The sequence below is a fragment of the Megascapheus bottae genome, chromosome 5 (genome assembly GCF_031878675.1).
Source record: "Megascapheus bottae isolate mThoBot1 chromosome 5, mThoBot2.hap1, whole genome shotgun sequence".
Lineage (NCBI taxonomy): Eukaryota > Metazoa > Chordata > Mammalia > Rodentia > Geomyidae > Megascapheus > Megascapheus bottae.
This window is the reverse complement of record NC_143513.1, coordinates 22,882,028-22,902,908: the sequence shown is the minus strand read 5'-3', so window position 1 is coordinate 22,902,908 and position 20,881 is coordinate 22,882,028. Positions and strand designations below refer to the sequence as shown.

At 53.6% G+C, this 20,881-nt stretch overlaps 3 protein-coding genes across 4 annotated transcripts; all 3 read left to right on the top strand.

The window, feature by feature from the left end:
- Positions 1-530: 530 nt before the first annotated feature.
- Positions 531-2,705, top strand: Hoxa9 (homeobox A9). Its single transcript, XM_090332310.1, has 2 exons — positions 531-1,188; positions 2,247-2,705. Exons 1-2 carry the CDS (start codon positions 612-614, stop codon positions 2,483-2,485), a joined length of 816 nt encoding a protein of 271 aa, XP_090188436.1. The 5' UTR covers positions 531-611; the 3' UTR covers positions 2,486-2,705.
- A 6,149-nt stretch (positions 2,706-8,854) lies between these two features.
- Hoxa7 (homeobox A7) lies at positions 8,855-11,470 on the top strand. 2 transcript variants are annotated; one of them, XM_090332307.1, is made up of 4 exons: positions 8,855-9,007; positions 9,339-9,926; positions 10,422-10,490; positions 10,978-11,470. In XM_090332307.1, the coding sequence occupies exons 2-4, from the start codon at positions 9,548-9,550 to the stop codon at positions 11,310-11,312; spliced, it is 783 nt and encodes a 260-aa protein (XP_090188433.1). In that variant the 5' UTR covers positions 8,855-9,007; positions 9,339-9,547; the 3' UTR covers positions 11,313-11,470. The 2 variants fall into 2 exon arrangements, with proteins under 2 accessions (XP_090188433.1, XP_090188435.1); XM_090332309.1 differs by lacking the exon at positions 10,422-10,490.
- Positions 11,471-18,493: 7,023 nt separating this feature from the next.
- On the top strand, positions 18,494-20,870 carry Hoxa6 (homeobox A6). Its single transcript, XM_090332804.1, has 2 exons — positions 18,494-19,167; positions 20,611-20,870. The coding sequence occupies exons 1-2, from the start codon at positions 18,726-18,728 to the stop codon at positions 20,868-20,870; spliced, it is 702 nt and encodes a 233-aa protein (XP_090188930.1). The 5' UTR covers positions 18,494-18,725.
- The last annotated feature ends 11 nt before the right edge of the window (positions 20,871-20,881 follow it).

Genomic DNA, 20,881 nt, shown 5'->3' with positions numbered 1-20,881 from the left:
ATCATAAATATAGATTTAAATACAGTAGAGTGAGAATGAGATTTGGCTGCTTTTTTATGGCTTCAATTATTGTCTAATTTTATGGGAGGGGGCTCTGCTGGCTGCACTGGCACGCGGACCCGCGCCTTCCTGATGGCGTGATTAATTGTGATATAAAATAGTCCGCTTAAGAAATGTGTGTGTGTGTGCGTGTGTGTGCGTGTGTGTGTGTGTGTGCGTGTGTGTGTGTGTGTGTGTGTGTGTGTGGTAGGAGGGTAGGGGAGAGTCCAGAGGCAAGGCCAGATTTGATCTTTTAATCTTCGTTGGCCACAATTAAAACAAACCCGATGGTGGAGCGGTGCGATCCCTTTGCATAAAAACATATGGCTTTTGCTATAAAAATTATGACTGCAAAACACCGGGCCATTAATAGCGTGCGGAGTGATTTACGCGTTATTGTTCTGCCGGGCGGGCACGTGACGCGCGTGGCCAATGGGGGCGCGGGCGCCGGCAACTTATTAGGTGACTGTACTTCCCCCCCCCCTGGTGCCACCAAGTTGTTACATGAAATCTGCAGTTTCATAATTTCCGCGGGTCGGGCCGGCCGGGCGGGCCACGCGCGGGCGACGGCGATGGCCACCACCGGGACGCTGGGCAACTACTACGTGGACTCATTCCTGCTGGGCACGGACGCCGCCGACGAGCTGAGCGCCGGCCGCTACGCGCCGGGGGCCCTGGGGCCGCCTCCGAGGCAGGCGCCCGCGCTGCCCGAGCACCCCGACTTCAGCCCCTGCAGCTTCCAGTCCAAGGCGGCGGTGTTCGGCGCCTCGTGGAACCCGGTGCACGCGGCCGGCGCCAACGCCGTGCCCGCGGCCGTGTACCACCACCACCACCACCCCTACGTGCACCCCCAGGCGCCCGTGGCCGCGGCGGCGCCGGACGGCAGGTACATGCGCTCCTGGCTGGAGCCCACGCCCGGCGCGCTCTCCTTCGCGGGCTTGCCCTCCAGCCGGCCTTATGGCATTAAACCTGAACCGCTGTCGGCCAGAAGGGGTGACTGTCCCACGCTTGACACCCACACTCTGTCCCTGACTGACTATGCTTGTGGTTCTCCTCCAGTTGATAGAGAAAAACAACCCAGCGAAGGCGCCTTCTCCGAAAACAATGCTGAGAATGAGAGCGGCGGAGACAAGCCCCCCATCGACCCCAGTAAGTGTCTCCTCCCTCCAGCCCAGCCGCCGCCTCCACGCCGGCCTCCAGGATCTGCCGGCCCTCCAAAGCTTTCTCTGGAGGAGCTAGTCTTTCTTCGTCCTCGCTGAGAGCTCCTGAGAGCCCACACCAGGAGCCAGAAGTTGGTGTTTGGGACACCACAGATGGGGGACCCCCCCCCAAGTCCAGACAACTGTGACTAGCAGGCCGGCGGGGCCGGGGGAAGGGGAGGAGGCGGCCGCCGCGGCACAAGGGGGCGGGGCGGCCGCTACGGCAGAGCCAGGACCCGCCGCCCCTCTCCCGGGCTGCCCAGGCCCTGGACACAGATACTGCGGGGTTCTTCGAAAGCAGCGCCGTCTGGAGAACCTTTTGCGCGTCTAGATTGTCTGTGGATGGCGGCGGCGGCGGCAGCCGGGGGGCCACCTGCCCTGGGCCGCGCGGGGAGACCACCGCGTCCCTCCAGCTCTGGCCTGGGTCCGGGGGCAGAGGCGTAAACGCTGCCTACGACGGGGCTGCGGGCGCGATCGGGCCAGGAGAGGCCCGGGCGAGATTGTGGAGATGCACTGGGAACGTGATCGTGGGGTCTTGGGGAGGGGCGGGAGGTCGCCCGACGCCCCGGCTCCCGGGCCTTGGTGGAAGGTCAAAGGAGGAGTGGAGAGAAGGAGGCCAGCTGGGGGAGAAGAGACTCAGTCAGCCATTCCAAGCTCGCTGCGGGAATGCAGGGCAGCCTCTGGCCCCTCGGCCTGGCAGAGACAGAGAGGAGAGATTTTCAGATTGATACTCTTTCCCATGGTGTCAGGAATGGGAGAAAGAAGAAGGCGGCACAAGGGGGGGGGGCCCGGAGGTTTTACTGCAGGCAATTGTAAGTGACCGTCCGTCTGTCTGTCTGTCTGCCGGGGCTCCATTGTGTGGGAGGCTGGGCCGCCTTCCGAATCGTCCAGCCACATCCCGCACTGCACTGCCGTTTGGCAGGAAAGAGGCTCCTTCGCATCCAGGCAGGACGCTTCTGCTTCTTCTAAATCCACTCTGTCTCTCTTTCCTCCTTCCCTGTTCCGCAGATAATCCGGCGGCCAACTGGCTCCACGCGCGCTCCACGAGGAAGAAGCGCTGCCCCTACACCAAACACCAGACGCTGGAACTGGAGAAAGAGTTTCTGTTCAACATGTACCTCACCAGGGACCGACGGTACGAGGTGGCCCGACTGCTCAACCTCACCGAGAGGCAGGTCAAGATCTGGTTCCAGAACCGCAGGATGAAAATGAAGAAAATCAACAAGGACCGAGCCAAGGACGAGTGACGCGGGGCGGGTTGAGTTAGAAAGCAGAGCAAGCTAGAGAGAAAGCGAAAGGACGGTCTGCCCCCTTCCTCTCGCCTCCCACCCCAGCCCCAGGCCCACGCACAAAGCTGCTCTAAACCCCAGGGCTCCCCCAAATCCTGCTCAGGCTGGCTCCTAGGCTTTCCGCTTTGATGGAGGAGGTATTGTATGCTTTCCATTTTTCTGTAAGTCAAAAAGAAAAAGAAAAGGAAAAAAGGAGGGCGTCAGCGCTGATGGCCGTGCGTGCTAGCTTGTATATATTTAAAAAAAAATCTACCTGCTCCTGACCTAAAACAAAAGGAAAAAAAACTACCTTTTTATAATGCACAACTGTTGATGGCGGGCTGTATAGTTTTAGTTATGTAGTTAATTTAATTTGCTCTTTGTTCGGGCAGATGCCTCTGTCCACATACTTGAACACTGTGTTTTATTGTGGTAATTATGTTTTGTGACTTCAACTTCTGTGCTGGGTGACGTACCCGTTGTGTTTGTGGAAGCTAGAATTCAATTTAAACTCAGGTTGTTTATGGGGGGGGGAGTTGCATAGAGTATAGCTCTGTAGCGGGATACACGTTTTCTGTATAACTAGGCTGTTAACCTATGATTGTAAACTAGCGATAAGGACTTTCCAGTGAAACAAAATTTGAAAAAAATATAGGGGGGAAGGGGTGTTAGTTCTCTGGGATACATAGATTCATGGTTTCTCCACTTTGAAACGGAGGCATCTTGGTCTCTCATGCTATCTAGTTCTGTCTTGTTCAACTGTATATATAACCTATAAGAAAAATGTTTCATAATCAGACAAGCTTGAATATTGTTGTTGAGTTTGTTTTGTTTTGCACCAGAGGAACTGCGAGGAAATTCGGAGCTATACATATGTGTAGATGGTTACTACCTATGGTTTACACTTAATCTTAATTGGGGAAAAATGAATGAGTATTGTAATGGAGTTAATTTTATTGATAATAAATTATACACCATAAACCGCCATTGAGCTGCTGTACATTTGTATCCTTGATGAATTTTTTGGGTTTCCATCGGGCTGAACATACACTGTATATTTTGCAATAGTTACCTCAAGGCCTACTGACCAAATTGTTGTGTTGAGATATTTAACTTTTTGCCAAATAAAATATATTGATTCTTTTCTATATTTATATTTTCGTGCATTTGTTGTTTGTTCCTTCTTCTCTGGCTCGGGGTATCCGGGGCAGAGTCTTTGGGTGTGGAACTACACCAAAGTGGGGGTAGAAACAGCCTCAATTTTGCTTCTGGAACTTGCTGCAACCAGTCCTGTCAGGCCCAAACTCTCCCACCCCCGAGGCGCCCGTGGGCGGCAGAGCCGGGGCGGGGAGGCAGGGTTCCAGCCCTTGTGTCTATTTGCAGGAATGGGGGCCTGAGGAGCAATGAGGTGGGGAAGGGGATCCCAATGTAGCGGTAGAAAGAACCATGCTTTCCTCACAGTGCCTCACATTTTCTAACCCTGGGCCCACATAGATGCTTAGGGCCTTTGAAACAAGGGAACGCGGGGAACAGTATCAGAAGAGTGGGGGGCGCAGTGGGTGAGCGGGGGCCGCGGGACATGCAGCCGAGGGCTCTGATTAGGCCAACAGAAGACTGACTCATAGGACGACCCTGGCGTGGCTTGGGGAAGCAGAGGTCTGGGGACTTTCACGCAATCCAAGGCCCGGTCTCCTGCATCCCCGCTTCTTGCCACCCTGGCCAGCCAGGGACAAATCTGCCTTCTCCCCAGCAAGCTTGTCCCCGAGCTCTGGGCAGAGGCAGGATGGAGGCAGCTGAGGAGCCCCAAAACACCATAAAAGAAAATGAGGGGCCGTTACCGTTTATGGGGTGTAAAGGGCTGCAGGAAGAACAGCCACAGCTTTGGAGGCCCAAGCACTCTCCGGGAGTGGACTTGGGGTTCGGCCTGGCTTCTCCCGGGTCCCCGGTCGCCGTTCTTCTCTAGCTCTTCTAATTACCTCACTCCAGCAAAGTGAGAGGGGGAGCCCAGCGCTGGTGGATGGGGTATCCCCTTACCCCCATCCCCAACAGGCCGCCAGGTTAGGACGCCCTGTGTTGTTGCAGACAGAAAGAACTTCAAAGAATGGGCAGTAAGAGTGTGTCATAAAGGCAGGGTCTGCGAACTGTCTGGAATTCGGCCCTTAATGAGTTTACAACTGTCCAGCCCCAATTAGGGTATTCTACCAAAGCCCTTTCATTTGTTTGCTCTGTCTGCCGACGATAAAGCTGCTACGGAAACAGCCCTGTTTTTATGGGCCGTGCCAGCTCCACGGGGTAGATTCCGGACCCCGTGAAGACCCCCAGGGACTGGGCTCTCGCCCCGCCTTTGGGACTGGAAAGCTGTGGGGACTGAGTGTAGCCTAAGATGTCTAAGTTCAGGTCGGCAGGGGCTGCTGAGCCGCAGTTCCAAAATATGGCCAGCAGATGGCAATGTGGCTCCACGCAAAAGGCGCTCGAGCCGCCATCTCCCGCCACCGCGACCCTGGAAATTTCCTAAGATGTCGACTTGACGCGATTCTTTCTGGAATGGAGCCCCAGATCTGAGTGAACGGCAGTCGTATATTTTCCGTGCTGCTCACGCTAAACTGGAAGCTATTCTGGGATACAAGCGTGCTCCGAGGTTTAGCCTAATCCTTGCCGATCGCCGAGTCCCGTCCCGAGAGTCCAGCGTTGCCGAGCTGCGGTTTGCCCGGCGGCTGCGGAGCTGAAGCTTGGAGCGCAGCGGCGGCTGTGGGGTTGTCGTCCACAGCCCAGCGCAGGGCCTTTGGGCAACGGGGCGCTCGGGGACCCCGCTCATCGGTGGAACTACACGAGGACGGATGTCGGGGGACCTGGCGCCCCTGCAGAAGGCTCGCGGAGGGTTCGCACCGTGGCCCTGGGTCCTGTGGTCCAGACCCCAGAGGTCCCTCGAAACCTGCACCTTGGTTCGGGGCTGGTTTCAGGGCCGGGAGAGTCAGCCCCGCAGAGGGAGCAAAGAAGCCCGGGATTTGGCCAGTTTGAATACACGGCAGTGAGTGTAGGCGAGTGCAAATTGAGTGAAAAGCTGCCCTTGGTGACTGTCTAGTATAAATCTGCTGCGAATTGGCTAGGCTAGGGAATTCTGTTTGATTATTCTCAAATACATGTGATGGTTTAATATATATTTATATTTATTTATATGTACAAGATATACATATTTAAAACATAAAAATATTATATAGATAAACACCTTCGCACTGGAATTTTTTGCTCCCGTCGCAGAAGCCAATCGACCATACTTCTCTAGCCACGGTATTTCCTTGAATAGAAATGTCGAGACTACTCCGGGTCCCTCGGCTGGAGACTGGAAACAGGGCACCCTAATCCAAGCCCAGCTAATCTCCAGCCTAGGTAAGGGACCCGATTCCCCGGCCTCCATACAGGCAGCTCTGAGCCTGGGCGGAATGTGGAAGGTTTCCTGAGAGAGAACAGAAGCAGCCAGAGACCCCTCGAAGCGCCCCGGAGTCCTATGAACACGCCACGCCGCGCGTTTATTTGGGTCGTAATAGTCTCCGCCAATCCCACAAAATGTTTACGACCCGCATCTCCGCGCTGAACACGCTGTAAAACTGGGGACTGGATTTTGGCTGACATCTCTCACGGGTCTCTCTCTCTCTCTCTCTCTCTCTCTCTCTCTCTCTCTCTCTCTCTCTCTCTCTCTCTCTCCTTTCTGTTATACAAACACACATCTTCATTATAGTTTCTTATAAAATACACACTGTTTCACCGCATCTGATTGTAAAAAAGGTTTAATAGCTTCCCGGAGACACCCAGGGCTGTGCACAGAAGCAGCGCATAGAAATCTCCATTTATATAACTGCAAATAAGTTGCCAAATAGAAGATCGGTGGGCACCGATAGAAAGCTTGATCTCTAAGGACAAATAAGTAAAGTCGCAGATCTGTGGAAACTCTTCTTTCCAGCCATCGCCAAGGCCCAGGGGCTCGAGATACCCTCTTGCCCAGGGAGGCAGGGAGCTTCTCGCCCTTGGCTGGTGGCAGCTGGAGGCTGCTCTGGCTCTCAGCTGTCCGAGAGACCGCTCCCCGCAACTGCCCTTCGCCCAGGCAGACCCCAAGCGGGCCGCAACTCCTTTGCCCACGAGGGTCATCTGTGCCCAGGCCTGGGACTGCTCCTTGCGAAAAGAGCAGCGGACCAAGGGTAAAATTATTCAAAGAAGCAAAACACAAGCCACCAACCTCTAAACTGAGTTCACCTTTCACTGCTCTGTGGAGGTTGGACTTACATTTTTAACTATGTATAAAATATTGGGGACTATTGGGTGACAAAAAAAACAAAATCAAAAAGTGCAGGAAACAGGTTTTGCTAGTAAGTAGAAAATCAGCTTCAGGACAACCGTTTGAAATAACTAGACAGCTCCCTTGATTACAAACTGACCCAGAAGCATCTCCTTAGGCTGTGTCAAATAGCATTTCTGTGAATATTATCACACAAACATATACATCCAAGAACACACATATTTGTGTCTTTTCAGCCACATAAATAGGGAACTGATGGCTGGGAAAATGTACAATTCAATAGGCCTTACTGATAGCTTGATTTTATCCCATGTTTTTCGTTATGAAATCTGGCTACAGAAGGCAGGAAGGGAGAGCGAAGCCCAGAAACGAAAGAGAGGTTTTGGTGCCTGCAGGATTCTGTCCAGTTGGCTGACTTGGGATGAGAAGTGCGGAGACCTTGCCGCTAGTATTCAGGTCTTTCTTGGCTGGGGCAAACGGGCAGAGCGTCCTGCCAGGACCGCTTGGACTCACTCGGACGTGCGACGGCCAAACCCGGGCAGCGATGAGCCTGCAATCTAGCACCCAATTCTCCTTTGGTGGGGGAGGGTTGGAGAGGGAGCCGGGTGGTGTCCTTCCTTCAACCCCCAAATTGCTCCTCATTTCGATAGTTAGGTCCCCTTCCTTGCTGAAGGCAGCAACTACATTAAGCACCATCACTTTCTCGGTCACTCCAGTCGCTTGACTCCAGACAGAGGCGACGGTGGCTAGCCCCCGTCTTTCTCTTCCCCTCTTGCTCTGTGTCACCCTAGGAACAATTTATTGGTCTAAAGCCATCTAATTCCACTTCTTTGATCTCCTGGCTTTCTTTTTGTTTGCTTTGTCTTCCTTTAACTTTCTTAGGTTTTTATTTTCCTGTCAGATGAAGATACTTGGGGGGGGGGTGTAGATATTTTCCTTCCCCTTCCCCTCTATTTCCTATCTAAGACCCCATATCATCCCTGCCCACCATAAATGGCTCCCGGATATTGCTCCAGACTAGAGTCTCCCTTTGCCCCTGGGGGAGATAACCCAGCGCCTACCTGTCTCCCCACCCTGTACAAGCCCCAGTCCTTTACTGAGCAGGCACCGGGGCTCCTCACATCCAGGAGACAATCAGACTTCCACCTCTTGGGCTCCCAGGACCCCCTGAGAGAGTGGGGTGAAGGAGAGCAGTCCAGACCCTCTGAAAGTTGATAAGTAGTGCATTGTACGCAAGGAACCAAACTCTATAATTTAGAGAGCATTTCCGGGGCAATTCCATTGTGAGGTTGGGGTTTATGGTGTGCAATCGAGCTGGGCAGTAAAAGGTAGCTAGGATTCCAGAGTGGCCTGGGCAGTTTACAAAGCGATTAGGGGATGGGTTTCCCCCAGTCATCTTCCACGGAGCCTAGGACAGCAGGAGTTTCAGTTGGTCCAACATTACAACTCAGTCCAAGGCCTGTGACGGTAGGCGTTCTATGTTGGGGTTGGGGGGCGCTAGATGGGAGAGAATAAAACTGCTTTGCTCGCCTGGTGTCTGTGAGCCAGTGTGGTTGGAAATGCGAGGACGAATTGATCAAAGTTAGGTGGCCCTTGGAAAGAGTTTTCCTATTTGTTTTTGGTTTTCTCTGGAAGAAAAATCTGCTCCTCATGGACTGCACTCCCCAGTCATCCGGGATTCCCTCTCCCCTCCAAACTGGCAATGAAACACCCCTGGCGGTAGGCGCCCCGGCCCACAAGGTGAAGGCGCCTAAGGGGGGCTGGGCTTAAGGCTGCGAGAAACCTCCAGGCGAGGGAGGAGGGCTTTAAAGGGAAGGTACCTAGAAAGGTGAGGAAGCCTGAGCTTCTTCCAAGGAGAGAGACCCCCGACTCAAGCGTGGACTGCGGGGAGGACAAAGGAGTATTAAACTCCGTGCTGGGCTGCGGGAGTGCCTGTGTGCAGGGCCTCCGAGCCGGGGTTGGGGGAGGGAGAGGAACCCCATGTTAATAAATCTGTTGGCAAATGAGGCTCATTAATAGATAAATATTTCACTGCTTCCTTTAGGGCGGATAAACAGTGCGCTGCCGATTAATGAAAGGAAACCGGGAGACGTTGAGTTTATTCGAACCACATGGCTGCAGCTTGCGGTGTGCTGTTCCCTCTGCCGTTAGAAGCCACCCTGCGCCGGCCGCGTGCGTCCCGGGCTTCAATCTGACCCAAGAATCGAGTGGTCGGTGGACAGACCTGGCCCCCCAAGGCCACAGATGGGGTGACGGGTGGCAGGGGTGCCCAGCCCCCATTCCGGGGCTGGATCCTCAGACGGGTGGACGGCTGGGAAGATCCACACACGCAGGATTTGGGGTTCATTACTAGGTATGAGGGACTGTGCTGGGCGAACGCGGCCGGGGTGTCTGCGGGCTCGGGGCGCCGGGGTCTACTGGCAGGCCTACTGGGGCGCTGGCGCCCAGCCGCGGGGTACTCTTCCCCCGGGCACCGCGGGCTCCCCGGGCGAGGGCCGATCCCCCGGCCGCGTCCCCGAGCCTCTTCCCCTTCCATTCTAGGCTGTCGCGGGCCCCGCGGAGCGAGACCACCTGTGAGGGCTGCTGAGATTGGCGGAGGCGGTCATGTGGGCGGTCACGTGCTGCGGCGAGCTCCTTCCAAAAGAAAATGGGGTTTGGTGTAAATCTGGGGGTGTAATGTTATCATATATCACGCTACCTCGTAAAACCGACACTGAAAGCTGCCGGACAACAAATCACAGGTCAAAATTATGAGTTCTTCGTATTATGTGAACGCGCTTTTTAGCAAATATACGGCGGGGGCTTCTCTGTTCCAAAATGCCGAGCCGACTTCTTGCTCCTTTGCGCCCAACTCGCAGAGAAGCGGCTACGGGGCGGGCGCGGGCGCCTTCGCCTCCGCCGTGCCGGGCTTGTACAATGTCAACAGCCCCCTCTATCAGAGCCCCTTCGCGTCGGGCTACGGCCTGAGCGCCGACGCCTACGGCAACCTGTCCTGCGCCTCCTACGACCAAAACATCCCCGGGCTCTGCAGTGACCTCGCCAAAGGCGCCTGCGACAAGGCGGACGAGGGCGCGCTGCACGGCCCGGCCGAGGCGAATTTCCGCATCTACCCTTGGATGCGATCTTCAGGTAGGCGCCGCGGCTGGGCGGGTAGGGCCGGCGGAGGGCCGGGAGCGGAGGGTGTGTGGGGGGGTGGGGAGCCGGGGAGCCCCGGAGCGCGGAGAGCTGCGGCCCAGGGAGTGGGAGGGAGGCCGGGGAGATGGGAGCCCGGAGGCCCCAGAGACTCCCGGCGGCGCTGCCTTTCTGGTTTTAATTAGAGCTGAGGCGCCATTGCGTGGAGAACCCCAAGCATTGTATGTAAATGAGGCTCATAAAACTTTTTATGGCCCAATTAATGGGTTGATCCTCGTAAATTTATTTAACTCCATTTGCCTTGGAATTTTAACATTAAGTTGATTCTGTGTATTCTTCCTCCCTCCGTGCTCTCTCTGTCTCCCTCTGTCTCCCTCTCTGTCTCTGTCTCCCTCTCTGCTTCTTTCCCTCTCTCTTCCTTCCCTACCCTTCCTTTTCTTTTCTTTTCCTTTCCTTGCTTTTCCTTTCTGCCTGGCTCATCTTTCTCAAAAGCAAAGAGAACCAAGCCCTTTGGGGTCCCTCACTTACCCCTTTGCCAGGGGCCATTTCAAGACAGGAGGGGTAGGGCTGGAATGGGACACAGAGTGCTCTTGGGGAGGGGTGTTGAAGCAGCCTGAGAGGGTCGCCTACTAGTCTAGCAAGGCTGGGGAGCGGCTAGACGCTCCTTTGAATGGCAAAAGTGCAGCGTCTCCCACTTGCCCACACTCTATATTTACAATTTGCCTTTGTCAGGGAGATGGGGGACATTGTGGAAGCGTAGCCGGCTGGAAAGGTCGGTTGTAAAGTTGAGATTCTCAGCCAAAGCGCCTAACAGAATTGCCTGCAAAGTCTGGCGCGGTAGTTCCGGTCTTCTGCTAACACTTCCCTCTTCCCCCCACCCCAGCTCAGCTAAGGCGCGGGGTGCCGGGTGGAGGGGGAGTGTGTTTGGATCCAGTCAGGGGTAAAGGTCCAGCGTCTGGGGCATCAGGCCTGACTAATGCACTCTTCCCTTCATGTCCCTGGCTGCTTGTCTGTCCATGTGTCTGTGTGTCCACATTTCTACTCTCAGGACCCGACAGGAAGCGGGGCCGCCAGACCTACACGCGCTACCAGACTCTGGAGCTGGAGAAGGAATTCCACTTCAATCGCTACCTGACCCGGCGCCGCCGCATCGAGATCGCCCACGCGCTCTGCCTCACCGAGCGCCAGATCAAGATCTGGTTCCAGAACCGTCGCATGAAGTGGAAGAAAGAACACAAGGACGACAGTCCAGCCCCCACGGCAGCCCCTGAGGGCGCCGCCGTGCCCGCCGCCGCCGCCGCCGCCTCGGCCGCCACGGCTGACAAGGCCCAGGAGGAGGAGGAGGAGGAGGAAGAGGAAGAGGACGACGAGGAGGAGGAATAAGGGGCTTATTCTGGGCCCTATCCCCTGTCCTGGACAGTCAGAAAAGAGTCCTTAAGACACTCATTGGTTTTATTTACGAAAATATGGGAAATAAAAAGAAAGTGTAAAAAAGCAAAAATCCAAGTCCCCAACCACAAACCCACCCCACGCCCCCCCCCTCAATCACTCACTCTAGCTCCTTAACTTTTCTGGACTGAGCGGCTGGAGATTATGTTGCCGTGGGGATCCCCTGTATTTCTGAGGATCCCACTAGATACCCCCCCAATCCCAGGCCAGTGCTGTTCACTGGCACAGCCAAAATACTACCTAGCACAGGCCTCCTTGAGAGGCACCCCCAAACTACCTATGGGCCCAGCCCCAGTGGGCCTCCACTCCCAGGAAGCCCCCCACTGTGTCCCAACACTGGCAGATACCTAGCACCGACCCCCCCCCATACCTGCTAGAACAGGATTCTTTCAGTACTACCTACTAGCCCCAAACTACCTATTTTGTGCTGGCTAGCTTGCCTGCCTGCTTTTTGGTGCTGGCCTTCCCAGGCCAGGCCAGGCCAGGCCCCTGAGGGTTCCTGAGGGTTCCTTGTGAGGTCCTTGAGACTTCATTGACAGGGCACTGGGGTCCAGGGGCCAGGGCAACGGCTTCTATTTAAATTGAAAATAATATATTTATTCCAAAGCATACTAAATGCTGCAACCTAGAATCCCTCTTCTTTTTTTCTGACTTGGCCACCCCAAGTTCAGGTCTATCACACCCACTTCTGGAGGGGAGCATTCCTGAGCTGCAGATCTCTGTGTTAGTTTCTGCTTTGTAGGATTTCAGAGCTGCTCTCAGTCTCACTGTTCTCTCCCCTGTCCTTGCGTCCTACAGGCCAGCCATGTCAAATATGTATACCCTGACTTTTCCTACAATGGCAAATACTGTATATTTGAACAAGATTTATTATCTCATTTCTTTTGTCTCAGAGCTCATTTGTAAAGGAATGTCTTGAGTTGGGGAGGATGTGTTCATTGGGTGACTTTGTAGCATGGTGTGTTGTCTTGAGCTAACTCTGTAGTGGGTGGAGAGGCCCCGTGTCCTCCCAGATGCCCCTCATCTCCTGTGTTGTCCTGTGTTCCCCTTAGGTCCAGCCTGGGGTTCAGGGAAGGCATGCTTCCCAGCCCAGATAATCATGTTTTATGTAACAAAAATAAAGATGCTTGGTGACAAAGAAATGTGGACTGCTTTATCTAGAGGGACCAGGGGAAGGGGAAGTGACCTTAGCTGAAGGACAAGCCTGGCTGTCTGTGTGCCCAGGACTGTCCTTGGGTCCAACTACTGGGTCTCCATGTACTTCTGTGTGTGCTGGTCATGTTAGATACATATATAAATGTGTATAATGTGTGGATTTGTCTGGGTATGTTGGTGCCTGTTTTATATGTATAAGTTCTTGTGTGTGCTTGCCTTTATTTTTGCACCATTTCATAGCTGTATAATTCCATTTTCATAATTGTATGGTTCTCTTGTCTCCATAATAGTTTGCATTTATTTCTATGTCCATAATTGGGTGGATGTGTTTCTGTGTGTCTGTAATTCTATGTTTTTCTGTGTTCGTAATTGAGTGTATACATTTCCCTGTGTCTGTAATTGTAGATGTGCCTTTCCATTTTTAAGGATTTTTGTCTGGTTAGGGTGTGCGCATAAACATCTAGATCCCTTGAAAACAGAATCTTTCGTTCTAAAAATCCTCCATATACCCCACGAGCGAATCCCCAATCCCCCCTTTCCTGTAAGGCCCTAGAGTATGCTCTGAAAGGGGCATTACCTACCCTGCCATGAATTCCGGATTCCGCATGCGCCTTGAACCCAGCTCTGGGCTAGGAAATAGGATTCAGGGTCCCTGCTGCAACACCCCCACTCTGCCCTCAGGGCAGGCAAGGTGCCCCAGGACTCTGAACCGCCACAGAGAGGTTCTGGCGGGGGGGGGGGGGCAGGCGTCCCCAAACTCAGCTCCGCAGCCTAAGCACAGAAATCTGGGTGCGGGGAGGACGAGGGGATGAGAAGGGGCAAAAAGATGAGAGGGGCATTCTGAGCTTGGCCAGCCCGACCTCCATTCCTGTCTCCAGCCTGGTTTGGGCTAGCTTCTTAGAGCTCTTTTTAATAAAACCTGGTCTAAAAGCCCAAAAGGGTCGGTAAAAACTGCGGCCCCAAATCGGAGCGGCCTCGGTGGTAAGATGGCGCCGGTGTAAGAGCTGCCTCCTCTTAGTGATGGGGAAAGGGTCATAAATCCGTTGTTGTTTATGAAAATTTACAACTTTGCAATACAACTTTATGAGTTGTTCGGCCCTTCCATTGGCCGCTGTCGGTCATGTGGATGGGAACCGTGAACATGAACTTTTTTATAATTTCCCTTGCGAGAATAGAGCCGCATTCTTTTGCTCCCCTCCGTCCTGCGTGCTTCGGAGCTCTGCCTTTCCCGGCAGGGCTGAGCTTTGTCCGGCGATGGCGACTGAGAAGCAGCCCGACCCACGCCCGGCCCGGCCTTTGGGGCTGGAGGTGGAGCGCGTCCAGTTCCTGGAGCCTCGGCGGCTGCTTTGCAACTCACAACCTGGCTAAAGTCCTGCGTCCTCTGGCACCGAGCAGGAGGAAATTTCGTCTCTGGGGCTGCCCAGGCGACAGCTGTCAGAGGGACAGGAGCTTCTGGGACACTCCATCTGCAGGTGAGACGTATGGGAAAGGAGACGGGAGGCAGTGAGGTGCCAGGGAAGTGAAGGAGAGCACCTAAGAGGACTTGAAAGGGGATCCTATTCAACCTCACCCATACCCCCCCCAGCTCATACTGGCACCCATTACACCACTCCCACTTCACTTCCTCACCCGTGCCCACACAGGCGCGCCCCGCGCCCGTGTACACACACACACACACACACACACACACACACACACACCACCATCATTACCACCATCACCATTTCTACCACTCTCTCTGCCCCCTCCCTGGCTCACCATGGCTGTAAGAGCCCGTCTTCCCTCTGTGGCACAGCGCCCTGGCACTGGGTAAGCAGCAATGGAGTCTTCCGTCCCTCTTAGCCCAGCCATCAAGGGAATGTCTCTGGGAAGCGATCCCGCTCTCTGTTGTTCCCTGCCAGGCTTTTTCTGGGATTTGGAATCCCTCATCCTCCCAGGATGTTTTGTTTTTTCATCCTGGTGCAATTCGTTTGACTAAATTCTCCAATAACCAAAGACAGTTCCCGACCTGGGGAGATGGGAAGAGGTGAGGTCAAATTGAGTTGAAGCCACAAGCGTTTTATCATTAGCATGCGCACAGTATTTTCTGTTCATTTGGGAAATGGATGTCTTGGAGAATGAGGAAAATAACCAAAGAAAAACTTACTAATTCAGCCAGCATTCTCCCCTGGTGTTGTCCCTTCGCCCGGTTTTGCGACAAGCTTGGTGTCTGAAGCTCTGGGAGAAGGAATTGATGCATGCCAGATTCTGTACGGGAGGAGAGGATGGGGTTAATTGAGTGTTGCTCGGTGGGATATTTTGGTGTGGAGGACTGGTGTGGTTTAGGTGTGAATGACAGGGCCTGAAGCTCTGGCTGAAGGATGGAGTCTGGGGAATAAGAAGGGGACCACCTCCCTAAATCAGTTCGGGAGTAGCGAGATGGCATCCATTCTCCCCAACTGCTGCAAGCCAAGAGAGGAATGTGGAGCTGGCCAGGGGGAGGCAGCGATGGTCAGCTGGCCCGGTGGTGGCTTTGTGTCTCGCGGTGGCACGAATTATGGCTCGTTCTCATTGCATCTGACCAGATTTGTCCCCCAGAGCTCCCGGGATGGCGACAAAAATCGAACCTGAGGTTCTGGGCTCGAGTTCTTTCTGTTTATTTAGGTTTTGTTGGTTGTGGTTTCCCCGTGTTGTGATAACGTCTCGGTATCTATTAGCTCATTAACAAGGGCATGGAGGTGTTTGGGACGTTCGCGAGCGAGCGAGGTGGGTGCTCTCGGGGCAGATAAAGCGGTGCATTTGCCTCCCAGGGCCGCTGGCTGCCTAGTGCGGCTGCTGCCGGCAGATTATTTACGACTTGAGAGCGGCGTGCTCATTGCTGCCACGCAGTGGCCGATGCCGGGACCGGCGCCAGCCGGAGCCTGCCTCTTAAACACCCTGGCGCGATTGCTGTCCCGGCCCCTCACAGATTCCCCAGAAGGCAAGGGAGAAGGGGACGGAAGGGAACCCGAGAAGCTGTCTCCCACCGTCTGTTTGACTTGGGAACCTCCCCGCCTCCGCCGCCCCTGACAGGAGCGGGACGCCGGAATAGACTCGGTTCTCCCATCACCCCCACCCCAGCACCAGGGAGACTGGTTCCACAGGCCGCCTGGCATATCACGGTTGCTTCTGTCCAAACTAGGCGTCCCATGGCGCCCTGGGAGCGCGCGCCGTTTGGGGGAACGCGCTGGTGTGGGGATTCTGGCCTCGGAAAGGCCACTTCACGGTCCTGAGGCCTGCAGGCCTGACTAGCCCTGAGGAGGAGGGCTATGGCTAACCAGGAGGGCTTTGGCTCCAGACGAAGACCTGCTGGGCAGAGCAGAGGCCTCACCTGTGTGCTTTGGGTTTCATTCTGGGATACTGCTTTGATGGGACAGAGGTGGGGCCTTTCATTTCCTACATGCACATCGGCAGGCCATCTTGAAGCTGGCTGGCCGAATGGAGAAGCTCAATGGGCAGCCCAGGACAGGAGCAGACTGTGTGAGCCTCCTCACCATTCTACCTCCCTTGGAGAACAACTGAAAGGTAAGGCAGCTTTCCGTGTGACTTTGACAGTGGAGAGTGACTTGGGGTGAACATTCTCACCATGACAGGAGAGGATCTGTGGAGAATGTGAGGCTGGTTCTCTTCTGAATGGGTCCACGGATATTTCTCTTTTTGCTCACTGGTTAAGTCTCTTTCTCTCTCGGCGAGACATATATATATATATATATATACACACACACACATGTAAATGCATATATTATGGCTATATATCCAACTATGTATGGCTATAGAGATAAACTGGTTGGCTGCCAACATAATGTATACTAACCTTGGCTGTAAAGATTTTAATCTAATATCTTTTTTCCTATTTTAATGGTGACAGTAGCTAATCAAACATTTTCTGGGTCTTTGCTGAGAAATCAAATTCTCGAATTGGCTGAGACAACTATTAGGGTTGGAATGCAGGTCAAAATATAAAAATAATAGTAGTAAACTGCTAGCAGTTCCAACACCCGATGGGATATGAAGGAATCACAGAGAAATTATAAATGTAAACATTGATCAACATCTGTAAAGCGGCTGTTTTCTTTTCAAATAATAACATGTTTGAACTCACTGCCATCTGATGATTTTAAGAAACAATAACCCAAAAACACATTTTGTAAATCAAAATATCTCCCTCCCTGCTTTTTTTTTTTTTTTTTTGCTTTTTGGTTGTTGTTCTTGGGTTTTCATTTTCATCTATTGAATCTTTCCCTTGGGTAAATTTGTGAGAAGTGCCAATTTGTATCCTCCCTGAAATGAACTTTATTTGTAAAGAAAGACATTCTTCACAGTTGGACTGATCAAGGTTCAGACAGGAGGTTTCTCAGAGTCTTTGAGGTTGCCTTCCTGATTTGGGTGGAGGTCAACCTAAGGAAAGTCCTTTTTCAATTTTCTTCCCGTTGGGGGAAGGTAGATAGAGAAAAACAAAAGCAAGAAAGCAATTAAGGGAGTTATTATCAGATCCTTACAATACCATTGCCAATTACCACCTCCTTCCACGTCCTGAGCCCCTCAGCACTTGAGTGTGCCTTGGCCCGGGGTTTTACAGATCCTGCAAGCAGCATTCTGCAATCCAAGCAAATCATATCGTCTTTCTTCAACTTCCACAGAACTGAGAATTTTTAAAGCAGATTCAAGAGATTTTACAAGCCTAGCAAATACAGTCATAAAAACGCCACTGGTCCGACAACATGTTTTACAAAATGCCGTTGTTCTGTGCACTTTAAAAGTCAACTATTTCAAAGACGCACCTCTTAGGCAAGAGAGTGCAGCCCAAGCCAGGCTCCCCCACCCTACCCCTTGTCCTATCTGTGGGCTTCCAGGCCTGGCTTCGTCTTAAAAGGCAGTAGGATTTCTGGAGCAGGGATGACTATTCGAGGTTCTGGAACTACCAGGGGTAGAAGCACCCTCAGTAGTCTCGGTAGTGGCAGGAAAGAAGGCAATACCCCATGACTGCAGGCCTTGGGGCCCCGCGGACCCAGCCCATTGGTTATCTGAGGCCTTGGGCCCCAGCTTTCTGTGCCCTGCTCAGCCAGAGGTCCTGCCAACTCCTGTGCCTCTGGAATGAGGGTCGAGTCCGCATCTGGATTTTTAAAATGTCTCAGTTCTGAGCGGTTCCGGTGGAGAGGAGAGTCGTAGGGTGCTCGATGAGAGGAGCCGGTCTCACCCACGGCTTCTCCCAGTCTCCCAGCGGTTCTGCTGCTGTAGGTTCTGGCTTGTTGAAACCAGTGGGGTCTGGCCTCTCCATTCCTGGGTTCAAAGACAGCACGTGGTGCGCAGCTGGTGAGGGTGCTTGCTTGGAGAGGAGGCAGTTGCAGGGGAGTACTCCACCGAGAGAAGTGTACTTGAGAGGAAGGGTCGGCAAAAGGAGCCTGTTTGGCCTGCTCCTCCGCGTGAGATGATCCTTCAGCTCACGGGTGCAAGGCCCAGACCTCTGATAAGAATGGGAAGGAAAGAATAAGGGGTTGCAACAATCCCCAGTACAGGGATGAAAAGAAAAGAGAGAGAGAGGGAAGGCCTGGCTGCTTAGGGCCTCTTCTCCAGCTCAAAAACCTGTACTCAGGAGTAAGAGAGTGCAAGGGGAGGGGCATTTGGGGGCCATTCCTGGAGTGCAGGCCGGGAGGAGCGAAGCCACTCTGTCACCGCCCCTTCTAGCGTGGGATTGTTAGGTTTCCTGTTTGGAAGGAGAAAAAGAAGAAGGGGGGGGGGGGAACCTCAGCAAAGTCCAACCAGGCAAAAAGGGGAGGAGGAAAGAGTGGGGCCTGGTGCGGCCTTTCAGAAGCTAGCGCTTCTAGCCCAGTGTGACTGCCTGAGTCTACCCGGGCCCGTGCCCGCTACTGGCATGGGGGCTGGGGGGGTAGAAGAGTCGGGCCGATGGCTGTGTGCACCCATTAATCTGCCGGGCGGGCGGGCGGCGGGCGGGCTGGGGGCTGTTTGTAACTTCGCTGCCTCGGTCGCCGCGGTCCCCGGGGAGCGGGCTCCGGCGCTCGCTCCCATTGGCCGCCGCCGCGTCAGCTGGTGCGATTTGCTGCTGTCGCTTTTGGCGTTCGGCCATCCAGAAACAAACCAGTTCGATGACTACTAATAGTTATAGCCAGATGTACTAATACACAACAAATCACAGTCCTGCAGAGGGGCGCGCAAATGAGTTCCTATTTTGTGAATCCCACTTTCCCCGGGAGCCTGCCCAGCGGCCAGGACTCCTTCTTGGGCCAGCTGCCCCTCTACCCGGCCAGCTATGACGCGCTGAGGCCATTCCCGGCCTCGTACGGGGCCTCGAGCCTCCCGGACAAGACGTACACCTCACCTTGTTTCTACCAACAGTCCAACTCGGTCCTGGCCTGCAACCGGGCATCCTACGAGTACGGGGCCTCATGTTTCTATTCTGATAAGGACCTCAGTGGCGCCTCGCCTTCGGGCAGTGCCAAACAGAGGGGCCCCGGGGACTACCTGCACTTTTCTCCCGAGCAGCAATACAAACCCGACAGCAGCAGCGTGCAGGGCAAAGCCCTCCATGAGGAAGGCACCGACCGGAAGTACACGAGCCCTGTTTACCCCTGGATGCAGCGGATGAACTCCTGCGCGGGTAAGGCTTTTTCCCTCCGCACCCCAACCCCCACCCAAGACAGTGGAGGGAGAAGGGAAAGGAGGCTGGTAAGAAAGGAAAGGAAAGGAGGAGGAGACAGAAAGTAGGCAAAGAAGTACATAAAAAAGAAGGAAAGAATGGCAACATTTCCTTGGCTTTTTTTTTTCAGATTTTTTTTTTTTTAAGAAGAGAGAAAGAAAACACTTAATCCCAATAGGGCACTTAGGCCAAAGCAGAGGAAAGACAGAATAATAAACTCCACTGTAAGGTGACACTTTAGGGGAGGGTGGAGAATCACTACCAGGCTACCTGAAACTCAGATGGGGGTAACCTGGAGGGAGGGAGAGGCCAGTGGGGAGGGAGGGAGAGCCTGCTCAGTCTGCACCCTTGGAATCCTACTCAGGTTCCCAAGCTGGAGGCCCTCCAACTCCTTGCAAGAGATAACTTCCTTTGCTTCTCAAGTGGAGAGAGAGAGAGAGAGAGAGAGAGAGAGAGAGAGAGAGAGAGAGAGAGAGAGAGAGAGAGAGAGAGAGAGAGAGAGAGAGAGAGAGAGAGAGGCTTATTTGGCCTCTTTTAGTTCTCTGAAACCCTTGGAGATCCACAACCTCAAGACAGAGGATTCTTTTCCTCTTCTCTCCTCTCCTCCTTCCACTAAAACTGCTCACTCTTAGATAACTTCTGCCTCTTTCTGAGCCCCTACCTGAGTTTCACACCTGGCTTGGAAGGGTGCTCCCATCCTTGGCATTCAAACAGAAAGTTCAACCCTGTCCTACATTGCCAGAATTCTTGCCTATGGCTCTCTTTCTTTTCCTCTGCTTTCCAAAGACCCCACAGGGATTCTCTGCTCCCCCCTGAAGCAGAACTTAACGTAGATTTCAAAACTTAACAGGGCTTTATTCCTAAATCCACTTGTTTTTCCTCCATGGAGCTGTGTTTTGCAGACGGTTCATATAATTGGGAAGAATTTGAGAGGGCTGATCATATTTAAACCACCCCTCCCCAAATGTCCTGACACGGAGGGCTCAGTAGCATTCCTCACATAGACAAGCCTATGAGTGCCGAGTTTACAGTGCACTCAGGGCTCCAGAGCACTCATCCCCAGATAAATACGCACTATCCCTTCAAAAATATGACCTTGGAGTTCCAAACTTAAAAGGCCCATTCTGTTACTTTGCTTGTAATGGGCTTCTTACAAGCCAGGGTTGTGGTTTTTTTTTTTTTAATTTAAGCAAAAGCTTACATCCCAGTCATTTTAAGTGGAAAATATCTCGCATACTATGAAATACACTTCACTATCTCACCACCATCACCCCCAGAAGTGGAGGGAGAGTCTGGAAAGGAGGCAAGGTGCCTTCCAGCCGAGAGGCCCCCGTAGGCTAGTGGGAGGTGTGAGACGACTGGTTCGGCCTAGCTTACCAGCGCCCCGGCCATTTCTGCCTGCAGGTGCTGTGTACGGAAGCCACGGACGCCGAGGCCGCCAGACCTACACGCGCTACCAGACTCTGGAGCTGGAGAAGGAATTCCACTTCAATCGCTACCTGACCCGGCGCCGCCGCATCGAGATCGCCAATGCGCTCTGTCTCACCGAGCGCCAGATCAAGATCTGGTTCCAGAACCGTCGCATGAAGTGGAAAAAGGAAAATAAACTCATCAATTCCACGCAGCCCAGCGGGGAGGACTCTGAGGCAAAGGCGGGCGAGTAGGCGCCCGGGCA

Excerpts from the sequence above, each read along its gene's own strand:
- Hoxa9 (XM_090332310.1), top strand. The coding sequence starts at position 612 with ATGGCCACCACCGGGACGCTGGGCAACTACTACGTGGACTCATTCCTG. Across the intron at positions 1,189-2,246 it reads CAAGCCCCCCATCGACCCCA|ATAATCCGGCGGCCAACTGG; the intron begins GTAAGTGTCTCC and ends CCTGTTCCGCAG.
- Hoxa7 (XM_090332307.1), top strand. The coding sequence starts at position 9,548 with ATGAGTTCTTCGTATTATGTGAACGCGCTTTTTAGCAAATATACGGCG. Across the intron at positions 9,927-10,421 it reads CCCTTGGATGCGATCTTCAG|CAAAGAGAACCAAGCCCTTT; the intron begins GTAGGCGCCGCG and ends CTTTCTCAAAAG. Across the intron at positions 10,491-10,977 it reads GCCATTTCAAGACAGGAGGG|GACCCGACAGGAAGCGGGGC; the intron begins GTAGGGCTGGAA and ends TTCTACTCTCAG.
- Hoxa6 (XM_090332804.1), top strand. The coding sequence starts at position 18,726 with ATGAGTTCCTATTTTGTGAATCCCACTTTCCCCGGGAGCCTGCCCAGC. Across the intron at positions 19,168-20,610 it reads GCGGATGAACTCCTGCGCGG|GTGCTGTGTACGGAAGCCAC; the intron begins GTAAGGCTTTTT and ends TTCTGCCTGCAG.